This window comes from Trichosurus vulpecula, chromosome 1, assembly GCF_011100635.1.
Source record: "Trichosurus vulpecula isolate mTriVul1 chromosome 1, mTriVul1.pri, whole genome shotgun sequence".
In the NCBI taxonomy this organism is placed as follows: Eukaryota; Metazoa; Chordata; class Mammalia; order Diprotodontia; family Phalangeridae; genus Trichosurus; species Trichosurus vulpecula.
Genome location: NC_050573.1, coordinates 552,914,818 through 552,935,097, shown reverse-complemented (window position 1 = coordinate 552,935,097; position 20,280 = coordinate 552,914,818). Strand labels below are relative to the sequence as shown.

Genomic DNA, 20,280 nt, shown 5'->3' with positions numbered 1-20,280 from the left:
AACTATTTTCATAAACCTCCATGTAAAGACTGGTACTTTAAATCTCGAGATTTTTGGCCAGTGACCAACAAATTTACACACTACTGGAAGCATATATCTGTATTGTAATTATTTTCACCACATATTAAACTAGAAGACACAAAGAACTAAATAGAAGGAAGACTTACAAGTACTCCTAAAGATGCAAAAAAAGGAAAGGGTGGAGTTGGTTTTACTATGAGTCTAAAGGCAAGAAGAAATAACACCTCACTTCAAAAATGTTCACTGTAAGTATAGGCAAAAAGTCTACCATAAACTACCAATATGTGATAAACTTAAATTTTCCTAAAAGGATACAATTTTTCCTACCAGTAAAAGAATAAATACCTGACTACTGATGGAAGAAAATGAAACCATTAAAAAAAAAAGACTTCATACTTACACTGTCTCAAAATTTAAAAAATAAAAAATTTTAATAATATATTTAGATATTCAGTGAGGATAAACCTGAGATAAGAAATTAGCTTCCTGAAAAACTGAATGTTTGGAAGACATTCACCTAAAATACATGCCATAACGTTAAAAAAAAATAGAGCAAAGTAGAAAAATTAAACAGATATTTTCTATTGTTTTGCTGTTCAGTTGCTTCAATTGTGTCTGACTCTCCAAGACTCCATTTGGAGTTTTCTTGGCAGAGATCCTCAGGCAGTTTGCCATTTTCTTCTCCAATTCATTCTACAGATGAGGAAACTGAAGCAGAGAGGGTTACGTGACTTGCCCAGGGTCACACAGCTAGTAAGTGTCTGCAGCCATATTTGTTTTTTTTTTTTTCTTTTTTTTTTTTCTTTTGCAGGGAGGAAGGCAGGGCAATTGGGGTTAAGTGACTTGCCCAAGGTCACACAGCTAGTAAGTGTGTCAAGTGTCTGAGGCCGGATTTGAACTCAGGTCCTCCTGACTCCAGGGCCGGTGCTCTACTCACTGCGCCACCTAGCTGCCCCTCTGCAGCCATATTTGAAGTTGGGAAGATGAGTCTTCCTAATTTCAGGCCTGGTACTCTATCCACTGCACCACTTAGCTGCCTCCCAAATTTACTGTTGTTCAGGTGTGTCTGATTCTTCGTGACCCCATGCACCAGTGCAGGCCAATACGGTCCATGGGATTTTCTTGGCAAGGATATGGGAGTGGTTTGCCTTTCCTTCTCCAGTGTAAGCCTTAGCATACAGAGGTTAAGTGATTTGCCCAAGGTCACACAGCTAGTAAGTGCCAGAGGCTGGATTTGAACTCACCTCTTCTTGACTCCAGGCCCAGCGTGCAATCCACGAAGTCACCTAGCTGCCTCAGACAGTTTTTAAAAGAGTAAACTTAAATACCCCTATAATATCCATAATAATGGCAACTATTAAGTTGCTTTATTTTGTGCGTACTCATTTAACTGTCATAAAAATATATTTCTAATAAAAGTGAAATAGATGAACTACTCAGCAACAATTAGAAAGTATATTTATGCCAATCTGACTCTTTGAAAGGAACATTTAGACTTTCTCTGAATAGTAATTTTGGAGTCACAACAACATGACTCTAGCCACACGTAGCTGATATTTTAGAAATAAGTAGAAAGGATGGACCAAAAAAAGTCCTAAAGACTTACCCCAATCAGTGAGTTTTTGGCATTTCCAATTGTGGTTAATGCACTGAGGTCAAATATAACTACAAATTTTGCATTGTCTACATTGAACACATGGTTCTTAAAAGCATCATGTTGGATTTCAGAACAGGCTTCAGGAAGTTGTAGGTTATGCAGGAGGTTGTTCAGTGCACAGGTCATTTCTCCCAAAATTAACCTGTAGGCAGTCTCCAAAACAGGAATATTCTTCAGGCTGAGTACAGCTTGATATACGGCATGAGCTACAGCAACAACCTTGAAAATTTAAGAAAACATCTCAAAAAAAGGGTAATTTTTCTATTTCAGCTCATTTCTGACATATGTCCAAGCTCCAAATGTTCAGCATATACTTGGAAAGCTGTCCAGGATCACACAAATGTAAGGTGTTAAGTAATTAATTTGAAGAAATTACAATAAATTTTCTAAAAACACTCAAAGCGAATTTCTAAAGAAAAATGCTTAGAAGGAGCATTTCCTGTGTTTACTTTTGTAGGGTGTTTTTTTGTTGTTTGTTATTTGGGTATATCAAGAAGTTAGGAAACTGAAAATTGATTCTTTACAAAAACAAATCCTATTCACAAATTTCACTTTACAGTTATAAAACTACAAATCTCAAACGCATGTGTAGAGCCCAACCAAAAGTTTTTTTTCTTTTTTAAACAACTGGCTTAAATCTTTATGATGATCATGAAATGATGGACATTTTATTTAAATTAAATTTTAAAAATTTTGCCTGCCACATGAAAATCTAGTGTCCTTCAACCTACATCAGTATGGTTCTATAATAGTCAACAAACATTTATTCAAAGAATTCATTCAGCCCCCAAATTCAGAGAACAAGTATTAATCAGATCATTTAACAGGTATTTATGTCCTCTGATATAAGGTAAAAATGTTTACAGATCCCCCTTTCCTCACAAATCAGCTTTGTATGTAAGTATTACTCACCTCTTTTTCTTTATGATAACGCAGAAGTAGTAGTTTAGACGCTGGTATAAACAGTTTTTCTACGAATGATGATGGTAATTTTGTATTTATCTGTTCAACAATCTAAAAGCATAACACAACAACATTTGTCTCATCTATATTTTTAAAATCCCAAATCTCACGAATTTTAAAACTTTGCATGCCATTTTAATTTAAAATAACCTGAAATAAGATTAACTTACTCAACTCTGTAAACTTAATATAAAAGCCATTTGTTCAAAGAAGAAAATTAAACTAACCCATTTTAAAAATGTTACACAAAAGTGAAAGTGGAAAAGAAGCAAAATATAATGGGGAGTCCCCAAATGACCATTTATGATCTTGTACAATGCCTAGAGACACTCTGGAGATTGATTTGGTAAGGAAAACTTTATACTGTAAATAACTTAAAAATATTTGAGAACTTCTAGCAATAAAATGAAGGGAAATGTTGTACTGGGAAAAGCACATTATACTATAAAAATACATGAAAAAATTCCTAAGTAGTCTAAAAGTAAATCTTAAAACAATACCCTTTGAGAATTTCCAACCTACCATTTTAAATTCAAAGGCCTGAATAAACCATAAATCAATAAATTACTAGAATGAAGTACTTACCAATGTGAGCAAATTCAAGACTGAGATGATATAATCTGTACCACAAGTCTGGCAATTCTCCAACTGATCTAATCCGTATGTGATGACCATGTCACAATGTATAGTCATGCTAGGGTCTAGGCTACCAAGCAAAACACCAACACACTCATTGGCAGCTGTCAAAACTGCCTCAGAAAAAAATACTTGGTTCGCTGCTGTAACACATCTCATTACTCTGTATAGTACCTGCAAATGGGGAAAAATAATGTTTTTTTTTTTTTTGAAAAAAACCTGTTATCTTTTATTATTAAAAAAATCAACTTTGTTAGGACAACAGGATCAGAGATCTGAAGGTAGAAAGGACCTCCAACTCAATTATTTTACAGTCAGGAAACTGAGGTCCAGCAAATGACCTACCAAGTGACTTGTCAAAGTCAGTGTCAAATCCAGGATTTGAATCCAGATCCTCTGACTCTAAAGTAAAGTGTTCTTTCCACTGTCCCTGTCTGAATTTATTTACAAGTGATAAGATAAAAGTATTTTACATTAATTAATGAGGGTGTTCAATATGCTAGCACGCTAAAAACAGTCTTAAGCCAGAAAATTCTAGAGATTTAACTTACAAATTGGATTTCATTCTAGTACATATTTATTGTTATAAATAAAGTTAACAAAAAAAAAAAAGATTTTAAAAAAAGGATGACAAACTGACTAAGCACGATGAATAGCAAAATAACCTTACTGCTCTTGCGAACTGATCTGTTCTCTTTTAAACTGCCGACTGTCACCTTTTAAAAGTTAAGAAAAGATTTTGACCGATAGTAAGTAACAGGTGCCAGGATGAGTGATCATTTTAGATAACTTTTCAAGTAGGATGATCGTTATTTCTATACTAAATTCCCAGTGAATATAAATCAGGGAAAAGAAAGTAGACTAGTACTGGAATATAATAATCCACACCAAGATTCTTTAACCATTGGTCGTCATAAGAAAGCAATTAAAAAGCCCAACTAGGAAGAAAAATGCTTTTTATGAAAATTCAAGTTAAAATCTGTGATAGTTACATTACTGGAAAGTCATTAACAAGATTGCTTTACTTTATGTTTCAGCAAGTTGTTTAGCTGCCTACATATCTGCTTTTGTGGTTGTTCATCCGTCCTTTTTGAGGACCACCAATGACATCATGGGGTGACTTATTTGTGACCTGGATTTAAAGTGAGGCAGAGCTGCACAAAGCCATCAGCCTCATTCTCTCTTCCAGAATCGCTGAAGTCCAGCGGCAAAACAAAAATCACTGATGGCAATGGCCCATGATGCAGCAGATGTTAATGTCTTCTACAGTGCCTGCTTCAGCCACCTTCACGGCCATTGGAACAAACTCTTCTTATCCACCCATACCACCGGGGGACGTCTTCACACGCTTGGGGCAGACACCCCTTATCTCACGGTCTGGTTTGACGCGGGTCCAATACCCTCGATTTGATTCTAGCCCATCTACGGAGATGGTTTTATGGCGGTGGGCAGCTGCGCACGCTGCAGCCTTTTGGAGCTTTTAAAGACTAATCCTAGCTCTAACAAAGACCACAGCAACGACACAAGAATGTGAAATACACACGCCAATGCGCTCGCCCCATTTATCTGAATAAGAACACTACCAAATCCATTCTTGGCATTGACTATCTATAGAGAAAGGTCTGACTTATCTAGCATCACAGAATACGTCATTAAATAGCCGTTTCTGTCCTGAAGATTTATATCCTTTTCAACCACAAATAATTTGAAACCATTTTTAATACAGATCACTCTAAAATATATTACATATGTCCCAGCCTTTCTAAGCAGAAGACATAATCTTAACCTTAGTATTATAAAAACGTTATTATACTATGCTGTAATATAGTGATACTCTCAATGCCGAGATGTGAGAGCTGTTTTGTCTCTATGGAAATAGGCTTTAACTCGCTATACTTAATGGGTTCTTCTATCTTTTCATACTTTTTATGTCTTCCTTTGTTGTCAGCATGTTTACCTCTTGAAGCAATCCCTTCCTCCTTCCTAATCTGCTTCTTCTAATCATTTTACTATGAAACTGAGAAAACAGATAATCAAGCTTGTTAGAACAGTTAAAATTAAAAGTTACTAGGGCTTAGAGAACTGAGAGGTTCTTTTTTTTCTCAACAATATATAAAGGATACCTTATAAAAAACTTACATCTGTTACATATGCTTCAGTAATTGGAGGACCTCTGATTGGGCTGAAGCGCTCCCCAATACTTCTGACCACAGTACTGAATACCCGAAGAAGTGCTGCTAATTTTGGTAATGATACTGATGGAGGAGGAATATCTTCATCTACTGACTCTCCAGAGGCTACGTGGCCGAGGTCCTAGAGAGGGTACAGAATGTTCATTTATGAAGACAGGTAAGTACAGAAGTTCCATTAAGAAAAAAAAAAACAGATTAAAAAAACCTCTAGTCTCAAAAATAAACATTTGGTACAGACAACAAAAATGGAAGAGAGAAATGGATCTCTTCTTTCACATTAATGTTAATTAAATCCACTTGATAAAGGATATAATTTTTACTCTAACAGTGCAGTAGAAAGATCACTGCATTTGGAGTGACAGAAATCTTTCTCTGAATCTAAGTTCTACCACTCACTCACTTGGCAACTTTGGCCAAGAAACTTCAATCCTCCATGCCTGTTTCCTCTTCTATATAATGTTAACACAAACTAGTTACATAAGGTCTCTTACAATTCAAAAGGTTTCCAATTTACTTGCTCAACAAATACTTTTTCTGCTACTTCCCATACACCATTTTGCTAAATAAATCCCTGTCCTTAAGGGATCTACAAACTGGGGTAGAGAGAACACTCAAAAATTAGGCAATACATTAAGTTAAATTACAAAATAACACAAGAAATTTTATACCACCTTGTAATGGGATAATTGATATGGATAAGAGATGCTATAAATTTGAAGTAGAAAATTTTTCACTCAACTAAAGTAGGTAGTCTAGAAAGGCAACAGATGTAAGTCTTAAAGAAAACTTAAGGCTTTTAATCTAGGGAAAAAAATGTTGAGGAATCTACATTCAGATGTGAGAAATGTCTTGAGTAAAGGCTATGAGGTGAGAATATGCATGTTTTTTACAGAACTGCAAATAGACCGATCTACAGTGAGCCAAAGTTATATTAGAGGAATTGTGGGAAATGGGAAAAAAAAAGGTTATGGGAACTTTGTGAAAAATCCTGACTTCCAAAGTAAAGAGTAAATTTTATCCTTTGGGTACTTAAATCCCTGCTATGTACTAGACACTATGCTAGATACTAGCATACAAGTATAAAAAGTTTAACAATCTCTACTTGAAAAAAGCTTACATTATAAGGAGGAAGACAAATACAAATATGGATGTGTACAGCATAAATGAATGCAAATATAAACAAAGCTGTTAAATACTAGTAGTCTGGAAAGGAGGGTATTAGCAGTTGTGGGAGGAAGTGAAGAAGGAAGAAAAGTTTCAGACAAATGATACTTGATGTTAAAGTTAATGTTATTGTTAAGTGATGCTCATGTGTTAAAGAGAAGGTCTCCATAAGGCAGAAACAACAAGAGAGTTCATTCTAGGCGGGGAGGTTGCCAGTCTAAAGTCATGGAGACTGGTATCATGAAGATGCTATGTTATGCATGGAGCTGAGGGGGTCAATATGGCTGGATCACAGAAAGTGGGAGGGGGAATCCATGTATAATGAGATTATATAGATAAATTGGGCCAAGGTTTTTCAGTACTCTAAAAGCCAAGCAGAGGAATTTAATTTATGCTAGGGGCAGTAGGAAGTCATTAGAGTTGACTTGAGTAGGAGAGACACATGATTAGATCTGTTCTTCAGGAAAATCACATTGGTATTTGTGGGGAAAGACATGAGGCAAGGAGAACTTCTAGGAAGCTGTTGTGATAATCTAGGTGAGATTTGATGAGAGCCTGAACTAAAATGGCTGTTTGAGTAGAGAGAAAGGGATTGATGCAAGAGATGCTGGGGAGACTGGATGTGAAAGGTATGGGAAAAGGAAGAGTCAAGGATAACGCTAGGGTTACCAGGCTGGGAGATGGGAAGGATGGTGATAACTTCAACAGAAATAAGAAAATTTAGAAGAGAGGAGGGTGAGGTAGGACGGGGGATGGTTGTTCTTCCTTCTCAAAGAGGATCAAAATGATATCACTGTGCTTGAGTCAAGAGTCAATGCATCCGACTGTGGCTGATCAGGACAATACTAGCTCAGAATGCTCTGCCACGGGTTGGGTACAAATAGTCCATGTGAACTTATGGGGCGGATACTCCAAACTTGCGCATCCTGCGTTTCCTGAGCTGTTTCAATTCTGCTTTGCTCATAGAGTACAGTACCTTCTCTGATGTGGGTACACCATGCTGAATGGTCCTGTGCCAATGTCTCCCATGTCACACAAAGTTCTTGAGAGACCTTGAGAGTGTCCTTGTATCACTTCTTCTGACCCCTCCACGTGAACACTTGCCCTGTGTGAATTCTCCATAAAATAGTCTTTTTGGCAAAGTGTACATTTTGCATTCGAACAACGTGGCCATCCCATCGGAGTTGTGCTCCCTGAAGCAGAGTTTGAATGCTTGGCAGTTTAGTTCAAGTAAGGACCTCAGTATCTGGTACCTTATCCTGGCAGGTGATCTTCAGAATCTTCCTAAGACAATTCAAATGGAAGTGATTCAGTTTCCTGGCTTGGTGCTGGTATATTGTCCAGGTTTCACAGGCATACAACAATGAGGTCAGCACCATGGCTCTGTAGACCTTCAGTTTGGTAATCAGTCTAATACCTCTTCTCTCCCAAACTTTCCTTTGGAGCCTCCCAAACACCGAGCTAGCCCTGGCAATGCATGTGTCAAACTCATTATCAATGTGTACATGCCTGGAAAGTACACTACACCAAGGTAAGTGAACTTATCCACAGCATTCAAAACCTCTCCATTTGCTGTAACTGATGGTTCCATGTGGATGGTGTGATGGAGCACTTGTGCTTTCTTGGTGTTAACTATTAGGCCAAAATCAGCAACAGCAGAGAATTGATCCATACTTTGTTGCATCTCAGCTTCAGAGGCTGCACTGAGTGCACAATCATCTGCAAACAGAAAATCATGCCCCAGCACTCTCTCCACTTTGGTCTTGACTTGTAGCCTTTTCAAGTTGAAAAATTTATCATTAGTGCAGTAGCTGACCTTGATGTCATGTTCATTCTCACTGAAAGCATTTGACAACATGGCTGAAAATATCCTGCTAAAAAAAGCATGGGAGCAAGCACACAGCCTTGCTTCACTCCACTGGTGACTGGGAAGGCATGAGAGCATTGTCCATTATCCAGAACGTGGGCAAGCAGACCGTCGTGAAATTGACGTACAATGCTGATGAAGTTCTCTGGTCAACCAAATTCTGACATAATTTTTCATAAGCCTTCATAACTAACAGTATCAAAGGCCTTGGGCAGATCTACATACATTGTATACAGACCTCTGTTCTGCTCCTGGCATCTCTCCTGGAGTTGTTGGGCAGCAAACACCATATCGACTGTACTTCAGCCCTTTCTGAAGCCACACTGGCTCTCAGGTAGATGACCATCTTCCAAGTGAAGGATCAGCTTATTAAGGAGGACTCCGGCAAGAATCTTGCCAGCAATGACTAACAGAGAGACCCCCCTGTGATTGTCACAGGATAATCTATTTCCTTTACATTTATAGAGATGGACAATGGAGGCATCTTTGAATTCCTGGGAGATAATCTCCTCTTGCCATACAACCTGGAAAATCTCAGTCAGCTTTTGTATGAGCAATGGGCCCCCTACCTTGTAAATCTCAGCTGGAATAGAATCAGCGCCAGGTGCTTTGCCACATGAAAGGAGCCTAATGGCATTCAAAACCTCTTCTTCAGGTGGAACTTCAGCTAGGGAGGGATTGACTTCAACCTGAGGTGAACGGTCAATGTCCTCAGCATTGATTGATGATGGTCTGTTGAGAACACTACGGAATTGTTCAGCTCGTCTCTCCAGCATCATGTCCTTATCACTAATCAATGTGGCTCCGACAGCACTGAGTAGGTGAGATGCACCATAGGTCTCTGGCCCATAAATAGCCTTCAGGGCATCATAAAAGCACTTTGGATTATTACTATCAGTGTGAGGGGGAATAGGAATTTGGGGAACAACAATGAATGCAGTTTTGGATATACTGTGTTTGATATGTTTCCATAACATCCAGTTTGAAATGACTGATAAGCAATTGGTGATGTGGGGCTAGTTACATAGATCTATGAGTCATCTGCATAGAGGTGACTGATAAATCCAGGGGAGCTGATGAAGTTACCAACAGGGGGAGGAGAAAAGAGGAGAGAGCCTAGGACTCAACACTGGAGTAGTCAGAGGATGTGATATGGATGATGAGGCAGCAAAGGAGACTAAGGAGTGGTCCCACTGAAAGGTGTCAGAAGAGAGGTGTCATGAAAACCCAGAGAGGACAGAGCATCCATGAGGAAGAGAGTAGTCAGCAGTGTCAAACGCAGCAGGTGGGAAGGGGAAGAATTATGACTGGAAAATGACCAGTAAGATCCGGCAATTGAGAGAGAGGCAAATCCAAGATGGCAGAGAGAAGCCAGGAAGTTGTCTGACCTCTCCACAGTTTCCCTTGGAAACAACAAATCAAGCCACAAAATGGATTCTGGAGTGACAGAACCCACAAAAAGACAGAGTTAAACAATTTTCCAGTGTAAGATAACCTAGAAGGACTTCAGGAAAGGCCTGTCTCACTTGGGTAAAAAGAGAACAGAACCCAGTGCAGACAGTGTCCGGGCAAGCCAGCAGGAGCCTCTTTTTTTTTTTTGAGGGGGGAAGGCAGGGCAATTAGGTTAGTGACTTATTCAAGGTCACACAGCTAGTAAGTGTGTCAAGTGTCTGAGGCCAAATTTGAACTCAGGTCTTCCTGACTCCAGGGCTGGTGCTGTACTCATTGTGCCACCTAGCTGCCCCTGCCAGAGCCTCTTAACCACAGCACAGATCAGCAACCCAGGTTCTGTGGTCCTGGCTCAGCAGACCAGCTATGAGGCCTCCAGCCCCGGGCATATTAGTCAAATCACCAGCCCCAGAACCCTAGCACAACAGGGACAACTAAGCTGGGCCACCCCAGCACAGTGGGCAAGCTTCCAGCACCTGAGGCCCCTGACCCCTAGTGCAGGAAGCTTGGGACAGTGCCCCCTGTGCAGAGATCAACTTCAAAAAAAATGAGCAAAAAACCAAAAAGAGTCCTGAGAATTATGGCAGCAGGGAAGATCATAAAACAAACTCAGAAGAAGACAACAATGTCAAAATATCTATAAGTGAAGCCTCAAAGGGGAATATGAATTGGCCTCAAGCCCAAAATGTCCTCTTAGAAGAGCTCAAAAAAGGATATTAAAAATCAAGTAAGAGAGGCAGAAGAAAAATAGGGAAAAGAAATGAGGGTTAAACAGGAGAATTATGAAAAAAGGGTCAACAGCTTGGAAAAGGAAGGACAAAAGTTCACTAAAATAAATAAACAGCTCTTTAAAAAATAGGATTGGTCAAATGAAAAAAATAAACCCACTGAAGAAAGCAAATCCTTAAAAAGTGGAATTGGCCAAATGGCAAAGAAAACACAAAAGCTAACTGAAGAAAATAATGTCTTAAAAATTAGAATTGGGCAAGTGGAAGCTAATTACTCTATGAGACATCAAGAATCAGTCAAATAAAATCAAAAGAATGAAAAAAAATAGAAAATAAAATCTCATTCGAAAAACAGATCCAAGAAAGATAGTGATAATAATTACTGGACACAGTGATCAAAAAAGAGACTGGACAGCATCTTTTAAGAAATTATCAAGGAAAACCATTCTGATATCCTAGAACCAGAGGGCAAAATAGTCACTGAAAGAATTCACTCATTACCTCCTGAAAGAGATCCCAAAGTGAAAACTCCAAGGAATATGGGAGCCAAATTCCAGCACTATACAACAGACCTCTAGAGAAAACTGAATGGGGAGAGAAAGCAATATACCTTTTTCCCCAGAGATACATAGCACCTACACAAAAAATGACTACATATTAGGGCATAAAAACCTCAAAATCAAATGCAGAAAGGCACAAATATTAAATGCATCCATTTCAGATCAGGATGCAGTAAAAATTACATATAATAAAGAGCCATGGAAAGATAGACTAAGTGGGCCAAAAAACAAACCAGAGAAATAATATCATCAAAGAGAATGACAAACCTTATGGGATGCAGTTATATTTCTTAAATTTTTTAAACCTTCTGCTGAAATTAAAAAATATTTCCCATTCAATGCTTACCTCAGCATAAGCCTCCATATCCTCTAGAAACTGACCAAGAAGAGTGGTAGAAAATGCAAGATCAGCTACCCAGAACGGCTCCAGACTCTGTAACCATCCTAGGAAAGGTGTAAGACAAATCTTAAAAGATGAGAGTGACCAAAGAAAACTTTTTTCCTTGATTTTTACCGACCCTAGTTTTTAAATGGATCACCCTTCAAAAGTATTTAACTTCATTTTAGATTAAAGAAGTAAAACGTATAATTTTAGATACCTTATCATACTGAAGAAAAGTATATATAAAATCAAACCTCCAAAATTTAACAGGTAAAGTTTTTTCTAAATATGGTATTAATTCAAAATGAACAAATTCACTGTATACTTTGGTTCTTATTTTAATTCTGCCACTAATTTAACAACTGAACATAGAAAAACGTCTTAAATTAAAACCAAAGTTGACTATCTATGAACTAAGACCTAATTCAGCCGTCTCCCTATTTCACAGGTTTCTTTTAAGAATCAAATAAGGAAGTAAAAATGCTACAGAGAAAGAGGCTTAATGAATGTAAATAAAATCAACAAATAGTAATTACTCACCGATGTATTCAATTCGAAAGGTTCATGTTTTGTTTTGGTTTTTTGAGCACTTGCCTATTCTCCTTAAATCTATCCTAATTTCTTGATAGAAGTGTTCTTGGTAACCAATCAACTAATGACAACTGACTGGGTTCTTCCTCCACTTCTGAAATTAAGTTACCAATTGTCATCTACTTTAAAGAAGTGCCACTATTCATGTTAAGTCAGATGAGATCATTACAGAAAAAAACCTTAAGAAGGGATGTTATTGGGGCAGCTAGGTGGCGCAGTGAGGAGAGTACCGGCCCTGGAGTCAGGAGGACCTGAGTTCAAATCCGGCCTCAGACACTTGACACACTTATTAGCTATGTGACCCTGGGCAAGTCACTTAACCCCAACTGCCCTGCCTTGCCCCCTGCCAAAAAAAAAATGAATTGATGTTACTTTCCCTTAAAAAGTTAGATTCCCTATAATGATCTCATTATTCATACAAAGTAGACAGAATACTATTATTTATATTCAAGAAAATCAAGTGCTTCTATTGAGCACATATCCTCCTCAAGCCATAATATTTAATCTTATTTATAGACTAAAATACATACCAGACACCTGCTGAGTCAGAGAAGGTTTCTGAGTATGATCTATATGCCATCCAACTAATATATCAACCGTATCCTTGAAGGAGAGAAGAGGGTTTTAATCAAACTACTGTTTTTGTGGATTTATTCTTTTCCCCCATTTTCAGCATACTTCAAAGTAAAAGACCATCTATTCCACCCACTCTTTCTCGCCATTACAAAAAACTAAAAAGAACCAAGAGGGAAAATTATTATTGTTTTTGATAAGCTATCAGTGAAATGACTTGGTGGGATAGGAAAGCAAGGCAAACTGGAATTCCCTCATATAAAAATCCTCTCCTGCAATGTTGATCTGCCATAAGAAGTTAAATGCTTTTACCAAGATCACACAATTAGCACATGTTAGAGGCAGTATTTTAATTCAGGTCTTCCTGACCCTAAGCCCAGATCTACATCCTCTTTGTCATACTACCTATCAGTGAGGTGATCTGTTTGAGAGACCAGTCCACAGACAGCCTTTCATGGATCACTCATCACCCTCTGAGAAGAGAAGAACCCACAAACTCACCCTAAAATTTGTGCTGAAAATATGAGGGTAACATCGAGCCACCAAAAGTATGCACTTCACACATTTGCAGAGTAGTTCTGGTGTATCCACATTTTCTAGAATGGTCTGTAGGCTGGTCATTACAAGCTTAAAAATAAAAATAACAAGGTATAAATTCCCAACATAGTTGAAAGACAAAGATTAGAAATGGTACTTAACTAGTTAACTGTGTTAACAAAGTTAGGCACTATACATAGACCAGATTTCATGACGGTCCTCTTAAATGAATTGTATTCTGAAAATGTCTTTCCCCTAAAGGATTAAAATGAAGGGGAAAAAAATCCAACATAATCTGTGGAATCCATCAGTAATATCCTAATATAGTACTATGACTACTGAGGCTTAGGAAGGTGTACTAAATAAAGAAAAGCCCATATTTGACAATATATCGTATAGAATACATTTTTACTCAATGACATTTTACACAATGACTACTTACCAGCCAAACATATCTGAAGGAATAAGCAGTTTTCTTTAAGTTTAAAAGCACATCATAGTTTTTTTTTTCATATTTATCATATTTTGCTTTAAAGTGATTCAGGGTATTTAAGAACTTCCAGAAGGTTAAGAAACTGCCCTTAATCATCACTTCATTTCAGAAGAATTTAGCAATAGTTCACCTTAGCCTTAAAGATAATCCACAATTCTTTTTCCACAAGTCATTCAGGAACAAGCTCATTTAAAATATTTATATACAGAAGTAAAACAAAACTATTATATAGTCACTGCTCTAACTGCTTCATATCACTTGACTATTCTAGGTATTTTATCCTGACTACCTAAAAAAGGGCATACCACCAACAGTTAAATGAGGTAATGTTCAACTTTCACATACCCTGATGAACTGCCCATTCCAAGTAAGTCAACAAAAGTTAAATATAAATACAAGGCATTGTGCTAAATGTAATAAAAAAAAAAAGGAGATGAAATAGATATTCCTCTCAAGAAGCTTACAACCTAACTGGAGGTAGGGGAGAAGTTATACATACAACTAAGAAACAAATGCAACGGGCAGGTTCAGGTCAAATTCTATAACAAATTTAGGGAAAGATGGGAGGAGGGTGAGGAAGAGAACTGGTGAAGAGAGAATGCCAAGAGTAGATACGTGGATAAGGTGGCATTCAGGTTAGATCCTGAAAGAAAAAAGAAAACTAGACAAGGGTAGGAAGGTTAACTCCAGACACAGAAGATGGCATGAAAAAGACATAGGGTTTTCACAAGCAGCTGAAAAGCAGTAGTTTGACTTGATAGTACCCAAACGGACATAAGATCTCCAGAAGAGGATAAGAATGGAAAATCAGAAAAAGAACCATATTACATCATGGGATTTAAACACTGAGATCAAAAGTATCACAGAATCTTGGAGTTGGAAGGGACTGCAGAGACCACCTAACCTAAATTATACCTGAACTTTGGAACAACCTGACAAAAAATTTGTCTAACATTTGTCTGAGGATATACAGTGAAGGAGAAGTCACTAATGCCCCAGGCACACCATTACAAAACCAGATAGCTCTGACAGGAAGTTCTTTCATTACATTAAGCCTAAATCTACTTCTCTGCAACCTCCAACCACTGCCATTGGCTCTGTCCTCTGGGGCCATGTAGAACCAGTCTATTCCTTCTTCCTCCTAAGATCTCCTCAAATACTTAAGACATTTATCATGCCCCCTATCAGTCTTCTCTCCACTAGGTTAAATAATGGCATACTTTCAAGATATCTCTCTATTCTGACTGACTTCTTATCCAGGAGTGTCCATATTATCCAAGCGTCAGTAACAGGGAGCCAAGGAATGTTACTAAGTTCAGAAGTAACATTACTAAGATTTCTCTGCAAGTTTCATGAAAGGTAGACTGGAGAGGAGCTATGGCCCCTCCACAGAATGGCAGCAAGACACCAGGTAGAAGGCTACTATGTCCAGGTACAAGGTAATAAAAGCCTGAATTAGAGTGGTTGAGAATTAGGATGAGGGACAGGGTCAAGGGAGAAAAAGGGACAGGGTTAAAGGAGAAAACTAGATAAAGGGGGATAGGATAAGAAGAAGCAAAATAGAGTTAGTCTTTCCAACATGAGCATTGTGGAAGGGTTTTGCATAATGATACACATGTGGCCTATGTTGAATTGCTTGCCTTCTTAGGGAGGGTGGGGGGGGAGGGAAGAAGGGAGAGAATTTGGAACTCAAAGTTTTAAAAGATGATGTTCAAAAAAAAGTTTTTGCATGCAACTAGGAAATAAGATATACAGGCAATGGGGTATAAACAGCTAGCTTGCCCTACAAGAAAAGTAAGGGAAAAGGGGATGGGGTGGGGGGAGTGGGATGACAGAAGGGAGGGTTGACTGGGGAATGGGGCAACCAGAATAATGCCATCTTGGGGGGGGGCGGGTAGAAATGGGGAGAAAATTTGTAATTCAAACTCTTGTAAAAATTTAATGCTGAAAACTAAAAATATTAAAGAAATAAATGGCCTTAAAAAATAAAATAAATAAATAAATACTTTTGAGGAAAAAAAAAGAGAGAATTAGGATGGAAAAGAAATTCTCAATGCAGAATTCAGCAGGTTTGGTAACTGACTGGCTATAGAAGACCAGACAAAGAGTAATAAATGACTAACACAAGATACAGACGATTAAAAAATTTGGAAATGTTTAACTCTTTATTTATTATGTAAATGAAAATGTTATCTGTATTCTTAAAACTGCTATCATTTCTGAAAAACAAAAATGGGTAAGAAAAAGGTAAAAGAACAGTTATATTATAAAAATGGGAAAGAGCTAATACAGAGGAAGCAGGTGGGGGTGGAGGGCTGGTAATGCTGGAACCTTATTCTCATCTGGGTTGAAGAGGTATAGACGCCTTCTGAATATGTAGAGTGAGAAAACTGGGGAGACAGGGTTGAGGAGCGGCTTTTGGGAGGGTGGGGGGAGAACATAGAGAAGGGCTCTTGGAGGGGTGGGTAGGATGGGGAGTGGGAGAAGATAAGGTAACAGGGATAGGGTAAAAAGAAAGGCTGAGAAAGAAAACATCGAGTAAAAATAAGATTGAGGGAATTTCACAAATAGTAATTATAACTTTGAATGTGAATGGGATGTTTACAGCAGCTCTCCTTGTGGTGTCAAAAACTCAATACCCATCAATTAGGGAGTGACTGAACAGGTTGTGGTATATGGTTGTGATAGAATACTAACTACTGTGCTATAAAAATGATAAGCCACAAAAAAATGAGTAAGGCATGGAAAGATTTACGTGAAATGGTGAAGAACAAAGTGAGCGGAACCAAAAGAACAATGTATTAAAACGACTTTGAGCAAATAAGTCGTTTTGAATATTATAAATACACAAATTAAAAATAAAGGACATATGAAGACAGATGCTCTCTGCATCCAGAGAAACTGATGAAGATGTACAGAATAATTTTAAATATACACACACACATCCCTATCTGTGTATAAGGGTAGCCATCTCTAGGGCAGGGGGTGGGGAAGAGGGGAGGAAGGAAAAAAAAAGGAAAAAAGACAGCTTTGTTCTATGTTGAGAAGGAATAGCAAGTTGTTCATAGTGGATCTGCTGTTCCATATGTAATTATCTTTTTTTTAATTGTACTACAGTTATGGAAACACTTGTTTTATTCCATAAATTAAAAATTAAAAGAAAAAAAAGAAACTATTGTTACCTATTTCTAAACTGGTACTTATCACTTGGACAAGGCTGAATTGATAAACGTTAAGTTGAGCAAATTTTAAGACTAGCAACAATTTTCCATTCAATTCTAACTAGCCTACATAAAAGACTCAATTGATGATTGCAATAATTAACTTTCTGACTTTACACAGGCACATTTCCATCTGTGGTCCATGTACTCCCTTCTCAAAGACTTTCATACCAAGTTAAACAGTAAAAATTTCTTGGTTTAATGTTGGCAATTTACTAATGGTTATGTAATCTATCACTGTTCTGAGGGTGATTTGATGCTGGTGTCTTGAATATAAGTAAGCAACCATTAGCTTTATATTGAATTTAAGTTGTATAATATATAAATATATAACATAATACACACACACACACACACGAATATGTTGATTATAAGTTGTATAAAAATGAAAGCTGAACTGCTAAATTGTTTATACTTAGTCCAAAACATGTCAGGGGAGCCCAAATTTTCTCATACCCTGAAAGACATAAGAGACTAATGACGACAGCATTAGACTAGTTCCTCAGTCAGGAACCTTAGGATTAAATAAGATCGCACTGGCACTTCAAAAAAACTCCAACTATAAATTACTAGTTAACTTCATTAGTGGTGCTCTTACTATGGATATCCTGCTTCACATCTTTCTATTTCAGTTGTTAAGAAAACCTGAGAAGCCAAAAACTAACAAACTGGAGAATAAGCCATATGTGAACAAACTGGAGACATTTATCCTGGAGCATACTGGAAGGTGAGGGGTTTGGTGGTCCACATGAGAGCTGTAGAATATATTTTGGCTCAATTTAGGAGGCCCTGTTGTTATTGTCGCTGTTTGTTGTTTAGTCGTTTCAATAGTGTCCAACTCCGTGACCCCATTTGCGGTTTTCTCAGCAAAGAGTGGTTTGCCATTTCCTTTTCTAGCTCATTTTACGGATGAGGAAACTGGGGCAAAGAGGGTTAAGTGATTTGCCCATGGTCACATAGCTAGTAAGTGTCTGAGGCCAGATTTAAACTCAGGAAGATAAGTCTTCCTGACTCTAGGCTTGGTACTCTCCACTGTACCACCTAGTTTACCTTAGTACCACCTTAAATTTGAGAGGAAACTTCCTAACAATCAGGACTTTCCAAAAGTGGAATGGATTACTTAATCCAAGTGGGTCTTCAAACAAGTGGTTAGGCGACTACTTTTTGGAGATGATCTACAAGCAACTCCTCTTCTGGTACCAGTTACACTAGATGACTACAGGTTTTGGACTCCATGATTCTGAGAATTATTATCAAGTAATCAAGAGGTAGTGGAAAGATCTTCAAGAAAATGCTAGTTATCTATCTGTCAGGGATGCTGTGGAGAGGATTTCTTTTCATACATAGGTTGGACTAAATAGTCTGAGGTCTCTTCCAACTCTTGAAAGTCTATGATTTCACAGTTACATATGTACCTTGAAGACTACCACAGTACAGTATTGCAATACAGAAGCCAGGTGACAGAGGCTGAGGCATGGGAAGGAAATGAAGAAATAAGAGCAGATCACTCTTTCAATCTGAAAGCACAACAGAGATATCTTTTAACAAAAGGCAAGACAGGAGCATGAAGGAAAGGGACAGCAAAGAAAACATTGAAGGTATGTGAAATATGGAATGGATGTAAGTTCCTGAAAAATGTGCTATTTGGCAGTAAGGTCTCAGAGGAGTCGGGAAGGCGTGGGATAAAGTACAGGTAGAAAGAGGTTTTCTTTGACAAAGAGAAAACCAATCTTTCTCTGGATTGAAGAGAAGGAAGAGTTTGAGTGAAAACCTGAGAAAGTTACAGAATGAGCCTCCTTTAAGAGCTGGAAGAAACCGCAGAGGTCACCTAGTCCAACCACTGCCAGAAGAAGAAGCCCTTTACAATTTAACAACCAGTCTTCCAATCTTCTCTTGAAGACATAAAATAAGGGAGAACCTATTACCTCCCAATGTACCACATTTCTATATGAATAGCTCTAATTGTTAGATCACTTTGCCCTTTGGGTCAGATGGCCTCAAATCTCCTCAAGAAGTTGGGGGCTGAAGAACGTGACACAAATATAAGAAACATCAGAACTGCCACGTAGTAACGCCAGCCTAGGTGAAGTGTTTATTTGGCTGCTCAGGAACAAGAGGAGATCAGAGGTGGGAAGAGTGAATATTCTAGTGTGGATAAGAAAATAGTATCGAAATGGCCAACTACAAATTGAACAGGAAAGGAAATGAGGTCAGAACAGGGTCCTAAACAATGGCACAGGAGAGGAAAACAGAAGTACTGATTCCATATGAATGTTGTCTTCAATACCAAGTATGACGGCTGATATATTGAAGTGACATATTTAGTGAAAACTTTTCTAGTTTTTCTTCATCTTTCTTCCAAGTATGCGTTAAGTACAATTTTCCGCTCAAGTATCATTCATTTAATAAACATTTATTCTACCTAATATGTAATGCACTGATACAGAGAGATAATTTTGTAAAATTTACTTTTCAGTCTTACCTGCATTACAGATGAAAAAGCCTTCTTTTCTCCCACAGTCTCTAGTGCTTTGTAGGTGGCACATAAGTAAAGAAGTTTAACTTCATCTTTTGCAGATGAGCTAAATTTGCTAAAAATCCATTTGAAGATTTTCTCAGCCTCGTAGCTTAGAGAAGCGCAAAGAAGGCCAAGAGAGTAAGCTCCCTCCTGTCTCAATTCTTGAAGTAATTTGCTACTGTAATGATACCAAAAGAAAAAGTTAGTTTTCGTTTTGAAAGGTAATGACATTTTACAAATTGGTCTTTTGAACAAAAATCAAAGGGTTGAAGTCTAATCAATTTTAAAGGCAGCATACTATATTCCCTCTGCAACAGGAAAAGCATTGAATATTTCACTTTCCTCTATTTTTTTTTTGGAAACTGACAGAGTAAAAATTATTTAATGCTAGCCTTAGACTGACTTCAAGCTTCAAATACCATTTTTAAATACAAATGACCTATAAAAGTCATCTAAACCAGAAAACCTGCCAAGTATATACAAATATATATATGTGTATGTTTATATCTATATAGCAGAACATTCTAGAAAACAAAATAACGCAAAATGCTAAACAATGAGTAAAAGAGAATGGCTAAATAGTAAAGTTTAATTGAAGGGTAAGAGCACTGATTTAATGAACCTATTAATGTGATAACAAGAGTATAAAAAGCATTGGACTACAAGTCAGGAGACCAAAATTTTAGTCCCACCTCTACCGCTAACTTATGTGTCAATTCACCATTCTG

The 20,280-nt window shown here is 37.7% G+C and overlaps 1 protein-coding gene across 1 annotated transcript in view; it reads right to left on the bottom strand.

Annotated features, from left to right (window-relative positions):
- SMG1 (SMG1 nonsense mediated mRNA decay associated PI3K related kinase) overlaps window positions 1-20,280 on the bottom strand; it is a 122,150-nt gene that overhangs the window by 69,686 nt on the left and 32,184 nt on the right. Inside the window, exons 6-13 of the mRNA XM_036741710.1 lie at window positions 19,517-19,730; window positions 13,285-13,410; window positions 12,741-12,813; window positions 11,584-11,681; window positions 5,417-5,590; window positions 3,227-3,451; window positions 2,591-2,692; window positions 1,628-1,897 (exon numbers count right to left, since the gene is read on the bottom strand). Coding sequence (XP_036597605.1) covers window positions 1,628-1,897; window positions 2,591-2,692; window positions 3,227-3,451; window positions 5,417-5,590; window positions 11,584-11,681; window positions 12,741-12,813; window positions 13,285-13,410; window positions 19,517-19,730 — 1,282 coding nt within the window. The remainder of the gene's footprint in view (window positions 1-1,627; window positions 1,898-2,590; window positions 2,693-3,226; window positions 3,452-5,416; window positions 5,591-11,583; window positions 11,682-12,740; window positions 12,814-13,284; window positions 13,411-19,516; window positions 19,731-20,280) is intronic.